The sequence below is a fragment of the Micropterus dolomieu genome, linkage group LG03, assembly GCF_021292245.1.
Source record: "Micropterus dolomieu isolate WLL.071019.BEF.003 ecotype Adirondacks linkage group LG03, ASM2129224v1, whole genome shotgun sequence".
NCBI lineage: Eukaryota > Metazoa > Chordata > Actinopteri > Centrarchiformes > Centrarchidae > Micropterus > Micropterus dolomieu.
The window spans coordinates 624,648-633,552 of record NC_060152.1 but is presented as its reverse complement, the minus strand read 5'-3'; the positions used below and the strand labels follow the sequence as shown (position 1 = coordinate 633,552).

The 8,905-nt window shown below is 42.6% G+C and overlaps 1 protein-coding gene across 1 annotated transcript in view; it reads left to right on the top strand.

Annotated features, from left to right (window-relative positions):
* cnih4 (cornichon family AMPA receptor auxiliary protein 4) overlaps nt 1-6,764 on the top strand; it is a 15,373-nt gene extending 8,609 nt beyond the window's left edge. The window contains exons 3-5 of the mRNA XM_046045264.1: nt 1,198-1,310; nt 3,107-3,247; nt 3,343-6,764. Coding sequence (XP_045901220.1) covers nt 1,198-1,310; nt 3,107-3,247; nt 3,343-3,370 — 282 coding nt within the window. The 3' untranslated portion in view covers nt 3,371-6,764. The remainder of the gene's footprint in view (nt 1-1,197; nt 1,311-3,106; nt 3,248-3,342) is intronic.
* The last annotated feature ends 2,141 nt before the right edge of the window (nt 6,765-8,905 follow it).

Below are 8,905 nucleotides of genomic sequence, written 5' to 3'. Positions count from 1 at the left end.
TTTTACACTACATCTGCATTCACCAGTCACACACATTCATACACTGAGCCTAAGAGCTCAAACGGAAACTAACATTCACACTCACTCATACACTGGCGGAATAGCCGCCAGGGGCAATTCGGGGTTCAGTATCTTGCCCAAGGACACTTCGACATGCAAGCCAGGATTGAACCGCCGACCTTCCGATTAACGGCCAACCCGCTCTACCTCCTGAGCCACAGCCGCCCAGTTCTGGTGACGCATGCGTAGTAGAAGTAGTTATTTTGTGGCAAAGTTGTCAAACTCTTTCAGCGATTTTTTTTTCTATACATGTAGTTTTTATGTCCAGTAAAAAGTGCAGATCTGGCTCTCTCCCCATTAATTTAGATAGGAGCCTGGTCTTGTTAGTCTGAAATAGCTACCCAGAAGCATTGCCAAGATGGCGGCCGAGTGGCAGAACTTGCCTAAAAGGACTTCGACTATCATCAGTGGAGCAGTGCTGAAGATGAATTAGAGTTTAAGAGTCTGATAGCTTGGGGGGAAAAGCTGCTCTGCAGTCTGGTGGTGCGGCCGCATCTCTCTTCCCAGAAGGCAGCAGGGTGAACAGGCTGTGGCTGGTTGGGTACTGTCCTTTAGTATCCTTTGGGCTCTGCGTAGGCACCTCACCTCAGTGATATCACTGATGCTCAGCAGATGGGTACCAATGATCTTCTGAGCAGTTTGAATCACCCGCTGCAGAGCCCTCCAGTCCTGGGCCGTGCACATCCCATGTTAGTGATGTTTCCAGTCAGGATGATATCTAAGTAAGTTCTCTGTAAAAGCTGACAAGAACTTGGCGCGGGGATTTGGCCTTCTTAAACTTCCTCAAGAAATAAAGTTGTTTCTGAGCTTTCTTCACCAGCATGGAGATGTGAGATGACCATGACAGCTGCTCTTCACAGCATGGTCCACAATTCATTTACGAGTACACAACATATAATCACAGGAAGTGACGTATAACTCCATCATGACTGGTCCAAAACGCTTGATAATTCTGAGCTGCGTCTCCTGACCTCTGGTCGCTGCAGCCTGGACATGCCCCTAAGGCCGGTCTAACTCTGCTTGCAGCTTTTATTATGTCTGTTTTTTATAGATGCTATAGAGAGAAGTTTGTTAGCATTCTCATGATTTCTTATTTTAATGTTTGATTCATGTATGTTTGATATTTTGTATTTTCAGTGGGTAATTCCAGAGATGGTTGGCCAGTGTCTCTCCACAATGCTGATGCTGGTCTCCATGCACTGGTTCATCTTCCTCCTCAACCTGCCTGTAGCAGCCTGGAACATTTACAGGTATTGTTGTACTGCCGCTGCCTACTGCATTGGCTGTGAGAGAGAACATGCTCTTCTCTACTGTATTTTATAGGGGTGGGAATCACCAGAAGCCCCACGATACGATATTATCACGATATTTATGTTGTGATTCGATTTTATTGCGATTTTAAATATATTGAGATATATTGCAATTTATTACTTGTATTTGTACCGGTGGCACAGTTCGTCGGCTTGGTCTGTCTAATGCTAGACCCATTTCAACACATAGATCCAAGAGCTCGGCTCCCGGGAATCTCAATTGGCATATTAGCCAGTCATCATCATTGGTCAGGAAATCTTTGTGGTTCCTATCACTCGTTCCCTCCTCATCCTTCCATTGTCCACTGCAGTGCCAGCGCAGCCATCACACAGCATTACGCCAGGTGTAAACATCCTCTATGTTCCCTCATTCGGAATAAACAGCCATTTACCTGTCGTGAAAATAAAATTGTTTCAAAATTTTCAAATGAAGTCTTAAATTATATGTGTTGAGGTCTTAAAAAGCATCGAATTTGACCTAAAAAATGGTGCAAGAACCCTGACTGGTTATGCAGGAGCGGGTGTAAATAGGAAGCAGATTGTGTACTCCACAGTTGCAGAAGATTTGGCGAAAGAAAAAAGTAATACTACAGAGAAAGAACCACACCAGAGATTTTTTTGCATGGACAGGTGGAACTGTCACTGAAAGTAACACGTGAATACAAAGCGATTATGGCGGTGGAAACAGACGTCGTTGCAAAGTCAATACGGAAACATGCACAGTAATCACAAGTGTACAAGTGTTATTTGCACAGTACAAAATATTTTAATAAAAATGCCAAAACTAAAACACTGTCAGTAGATGTGTGTTTTTGATTTGCATGACTTTTAAGACCCAATCAGAAAGCCAGATGTGAGTGTCTGCATCATCGTTTTTGCCTGTTCACACTAAAACGCTTTTCAAACTTATCCGTTTTAGGTCTTCTATACTTCTTGATCTCTGGGGAGGACAGCTGGACCATAAGAATATGACATGTGTGTCAGACACTAGGCTGGCCCACCAACTAATTGTTTTTATTATCTGCTTCAACCTCCTTTTTTGGTTTGGTGGTGACGTCAATGTTGCCGCGCTGGTGGCTAGCTAGCTAAAAGCTAAAAACACTCCCAAGTACAACTTTTGTAACGCCCAGCCCCTTACAAATCTACGCCATTTAGCTGCCAAACGGAAAATCCTCCCGCATGTCGCGGGTGGCGGGTGTTAATTGCCATCCCTGCTTGGACCTGATGTCCTTAACACTGGACAAGTATGCAGTTATGAAATGCATCTAGCTAATAGTGACTTCTTATAAGCTAATGTTAGCAGCCAAAAAACATACTGTTAGCTTTCCTGCTCAGCTTCCAGACTGGAGTCTGAAACCCAGGAGATGTTAGCTAGCACTAACCACCTTCACTAATCACCTTCTTTTTATCCGCTCACTTTCACTGTCAATTTCTGCCATTCGCTCTCTTGCACTCGCTCAACCACAAACTCACTATGCACTTTACGAATGAAAATCACTAGTAGCCCATTGATATTAATGATTTTGTGAAATTTTAGGAGCTGCTCTCAATATTTTGTGGTGTGCTGCTTCTGAATGAATGTAGGGAAACACTGCATGTATTGATACAAGAATTTAAAATGACATATACTGTGACAATTTTCTCCACATCACACTGTACTGTAGGTAAGAACACAGAGCTCATGTAATACTCAATGGTGCAATGAGGTTCCTGGGTGTACTTTCCTATCCCTGCAGGTACGTGAAGGTTCCGATGGGAAACATGGGCGTGTTGGACCCCACTGAGATTCACAACCGTGGTCAGCTCAAGTCCCACATGAAGGAGGCCATGATCAAACTGGGTTACCACCTGCTCTGCTTCTTCATTTATTTGTACAGGTAAGGGCAACAGCATCTACAGACATTTAGTGACATGTCAAGGCCTTCAGCAACAACATATGCATTAACACATATTTTTCCCACCCATTTTGCAGCATGATCCTGGCTCTCATCAATGACTGAAGCACCCAGCAAGCGCTCTGACCCCAGCTGCCAAATTCCAAACTCCAGGGTTAGCTTTGTTCCCCTTTACATCCTGCTTCCTGCACCTGTACTTTATGCAGAATATCTTTTAGAACAGCAGTCTTATTGAAGTTTACACTGGTACTCGTGTTGTCAGAATTCCAGAGGTTTGACTTAGATACAATACTAAGGTTAATATTTAACCATTTAACACTTCAGTACCACCAACATCTCCTACAGCAGCCTCTGTTTTATTGCGAAGGGAACTGAAGTAATCAGTTATTTTAGTTTGATCCATCTGCCACAGTATGAAATTACGTCAGCAGCAGATACACAGCTTATAGTGGTAGAGGAAGTAGGCTTACTAGAGCAGATAGAAACAGAAATAGCCAATGAAGAGATATTACTGAGTAGTATGAGAGTTTTCTCTCTCTATTTGAATATAAGGTGGAACACTTTACCACGAAGCCAAAGTGGGAAAAATGCCATTATTGCCTCACACCTAAAAAGCATTGTGACTTGTTGTGTCCCCCACCCAGTAATGTTCCACTGTAGCCTTATGTTACACCTAAATAATGTTTCTTTGCCATTTCTGAAAGATTTTTCAGCCTCTGTAGTTTTTGTTTAACTGTGTGGTTGGTCACAGCAGCAGCAGCACTGTGAGCAGCACACAGGCAGGAAGGCTCTAGAGTGAATCCACAAACTTATTAAACCCTGCAGGTCCATTCAGACCACGTTATTTGGTCCATGTTTATAATTATGGTGAGGATCCCTGTTTGCCCCCTCAACAGCCTGACGTCTTCATGGCAAACAAGGTGCTGGAAACATTCCCTACAGATTTGGTTTCATGTTCACGATTCACGCAGATTTTGACATGAATTTTGAAAATTCTCAAGAGGGCTGTGTGCGACTAACAATGCACGGTTAGTATTAGGGACCATTGAGCGAAGGTGGTATGGATATGTTGAGGTCAAATTCTGACATCTGCACATGGCAGCAGAAATCAAGATTCATCACACCAGGTGACATTTTCACAATCTTCTTTTGTCCTGTCTTGGTGAGCCTGTGTCCACTATAGTGTGGAAGTGGAACCCACTGTGAGCTTCTGCTGCTGTAGTTGATCCACTTCAAGGTTGGACTAGTTGTGCGGTCAGAGATGCCCTTCTCCCTAGCACTGTTGTAATGCCTGGTATGTGAGTTACTGTCACCTTCCTGTCTGGTCATTCTCCTTTGAACTCTCTCAGTTACAAGGTGTTTTCAGCCACAGAGCTGCTGCTTACTCAGTGCTTTTTGTTTTTGACACCATTCTCTGTAAACTCTAGAGACTACTGTCGGTGATACCCCAGGAGACCAGCAGTTTCTGAGATACTCAAACCACCCAGCCTGGCACTAAATTACATCACATTACATTCTTCCTCATTCTGATGTTTGGTCTGAACAACATCTGAACCTCTCAACCATGTCTGCATGATTGTATGCATTGAGTTGTTGCAGTAGGATTGGCCGATTAGATGTTTGCGTAACGAGCATGTGTATATGTAAAGTTGCATATTCTTTTGGGCAGGAACACGGATTTACTAGCTGTATATTTCCTCTCATGCAGGCACAGTGCATACAGATAGGTGATAAATGAAATTAAAATCCAACAAAAAGTTAGTGCTTTACAGTAAAAATAAAGAATAAAATTAAATAAAATCCCTAACATAAAACAAGATGAAATAACCATTGGTTTAGAAAGATGTGAAAGAGCATACTGAGGAAGTGTAATGTACGTTAATAAGGTTGGAGGTGGAGAGCGCTGTCCAATGTGCTGCCCCAACATCTCTGTGTTCAGTTGGGTTGATTTGGTGGCTGAAGGCCAAACCAAATGATCTGCATCAGTTTCAGTATTTTCTTATATACAGTCTATGGTATTTCCTCTTTGTGACCAGTCTGAATGCACGTTTGCAGTCGCATGCTGTTGGTGTAGTCTGTGTGGTGTGGTTCTGTGTTTTTGCTTCCTTGGTGTGGCTGTTGTTTTTCCAATCGACTTTGGATGAAACCACACGCACTTCTGGATGACAATAGTCTTGACAACTGCGTTCCCATGGAAACCATGGTGTCTTGGATCCGCAAAATATGACAAATACAGTAGCCTGGAAAATAGCAATATGACACTAAATTGAATGATTTTACTGTTTATAAGACGGAATTAGCGAGCTAGTATGCTGTTATTGTGTGTAAAGTGGGTTTCTGGTATTGTGTAATGGGGAACATTAATTCTTATGGACTACAAGTTAGCAGTTTGCCATAGAGGCTGTATAATGAGTATTAGCTTATCATTTAGAAAGTTCTAACTGGCAGGTCAGACATCTCTTCATGTTAATAATAACTAGCTATATACCTAGCTGTTAAACTGACAGGAAGTTGCATCCTTTCTCGGCTTATTGCAATGCACTCACTTCAAAAGCCTTTAGTAATGACTTCTTGACATGAGAGCAGTATCTCGGCAAAGTGGGTGTTGTAAACTCAGCTCTGAAAAAAGAATCTGCAATATGTGTGTCAGTGTTACACAGGTTAGTACAGGTCTTCCAGTGCTGTCAGAGGCACTGGGTTTGATAAACTGTTCACATAAACTATTCACCCACCTTGTACCTTTTACAGGAATAGCTGACTATCTCTACCATGTCTGCCGTTTCGTCCACTGCTGTAGTTGCACCATTTTTCTGAACTCCTCCAGTTCTCACATTTTACATGTCACAAAATTGATTTTAAGCTTACATGAATAACAGGCAGACAAAGTATCAAATGATTTCAAAATGAAATGCTGAAATCAGAGGCCTGTGATGGTATTGAAGTGCAGTGAAAACTCTGTTATTGTGACAACACCAGTGATCATTCTGTTGTGCATACATGACCTGCCAGACTGATGACCTACAACACACACACACACACGTTCATACAGTCATGTTTGTCTGTATTAATCACACAAATCACTAAATGGGATAATCTGATTGGTCAGTTGCAGTGTCATTGCCCGGGCCAAAATCCTTTGAACAATTGGATTTGACCTCAATCATGCACTGATGTTGTGCTTACTGAATGACTTTTGCATTGAACTCACTGTATGTTAAAGTCTGACATTCACTGTTTGAAAGATCCCTAGATCAGCAGGTGTCTCAGCTGTTCACTGGAATGATGATGTGTGTGCACACTCCTTTTTATTTGGTTTAAATATATGGACAGAGCAATCATGACTGTGCCGTGCATCCATAGCTGCTCTGATGTGTGAGCCAAATGTGCAGCCATTTCTCTCTTCAGTGTTGGTGAATTTTATGTCTGATTCACACTAAACTGTGTTAAGTTTTATTTTTTGAGGGGAATGTGGTGTTTCATAAATAAAAATGAAAGACAAGTTGTTTGTATTTATTTGCCTCAAATCGTTGCTAAAGAAGTGATAACTTCACTTTGTGTGATTTGTTACTGCAGGAGCCACCTGGAAGTGTTCTATATTTATGGTCTCATATTATTCACTGCACTGAAATTGTAGGTAGTGGGCGTGTTCACTGGGGTTTGGGCGGAAGTGGTATATTTGTTTGCTTCACCTGGTTTTTGGGAAGACTTCTTCCAAGGAAGAGGTCCAAGGAAAATATTTGCACCGGGGCCTAGCATAACTTCGTTACACTGCATCCATACACTTAGTAACACCATGGTCAGTTCCTAGTGGTTTTGGTACTGTGGGCAGGTGCCAAGTCCTGCTGGAAAAGGAAATCAGCATCTCCATGGAAGCATGAAGTGTTCTAAAATCTCCTGGTGGATGCTGCATTGACTCTGGACCTGATAAAACCCAGCAGATGACATGGCACCCCATATCATCACTGACTGTGGAAACGTCACTCTGGCTACTTGGACTCTGTGCCTCTCCACTCGTCCTCCAGACTCTGGGACCTTGATTTACAAGTGAAATGCAAAATTTACTTTCATCTGAAAAGAGGACTTTGGACCACCGAACAGCGGTCCAGTTCTTTTTCTCCTTAGCCCAGGGAAGACGCTTCTGACGTCTGGTTCAGGAGTGGCTTGACACTAGCAGTGCGACACTTTTAGCTCATTACCTGGACCCGTCTGTGCCTGGTGGCTCTTGATGCTCTGACTCCAGCCTCAGTCCACTTCCCCAAGTTCTTGAATCGGCTTTGCTTGACAATCCTCTTAAGGCTGTGGTCCCTGTTGCTTGTACAACATTTCCTACCACACTGATGAATATGCACTCTGATCAGCCAGCCCTTTCAGCAGTGACCTTCTGTGAGTTACCCTTCGTGTGGAGGTGGTCAATGAGTGTCTTCTGGACAACTGTCAAGTCAGACGTCTTCCCCTGTGGTTGTGTGTACTGAACCAGACTTAGAGATGAAAGGTTCTTCTCAGCTCGACATTTCTGTTTCATCCATTCTTTACTGTAATATTTATGTCCTGTGTGAAGTAATATTAACAAATTAAGACATCATACAAGTAAATGTTTTAATATTCTTTTAGAAGAAGAGTTGAAGTTGTAGCTCTAATGAAGCTCAGCCAACAGTACTGTGCAAAAGTGTGAAAACTGATATAAAATAAGAATGCTTTAAAAAATGTTAACAGATTACATTTATCAATTAACAAAATACAAAGTGAGTGAACAGAAGAAAAATCTAAATCAATATTTGGTGTGACCACTGTTTACCCTCAAAACAGAAATACTTCCTGTCTCGGTGTTTGTTGCTATCTCTTATTTCGCTCCTCTTTCCTTACTTGAACCAGAAGTCGTTCTGCTCCGCTATCTGGGTTAGCGCATCCTTCGCGGAAGTCTTTTACTGACCGACACGCCCCCCTTACTTGGGAGCTGTTATATTGAGTGGATGCTGCAGCTCATCGGAGTGATGTGATGCATCACAACAGATAAGGCCTAATATTTACATTCTTTCTTTTATTGCTCCCACCAACTTTATTCTTGTAACGTCTGTGTGTGTCACTGTTGCTGTTGTGTTTTCTCTACATGGTAATGAGGCTGTGAGATTTTCGGCGGGGGATTGGCTGGTTTTCGAGGAAATTCTGGCTGATCCCGCCTCCCACATCCGAGGTCCCCGATTGGAGCGGCGCAACAACCCTCCTCCAATCCCTGAGTTGCACTGCAAGACCGACTTCAAGCTTCCTCCGGTTCAAAGAGGCTGGTCTGCTGCTGTGTTTCTGTTTTCAGCGACGACTTGAGAGGTTTGTTTATTCTTTTTCGTGGTAGTTTGATAACCCCTCATTTAGGAGGGATCTCTTTTGGTTATATTTTGTTCTTTGTTTTACGCAGCACCCACTTACCCAATTTCTGTTGACTTTTGTTGTTTACCTCTGTTTTATTAAATAATCTTTCTGCCCATACCAAAACCATCTGGTTTATGTTTGTCTCCCCTACCCCTAGCGAGTGGGGACGAAAGAGTGTGTCAGCAACAAACATGTTTTACATCATTTATCCTCATTTCTATTCAGTCACATGTGAGGCTGGTCATCCCTGTGTTTAATCCAATAGACAACAATAAA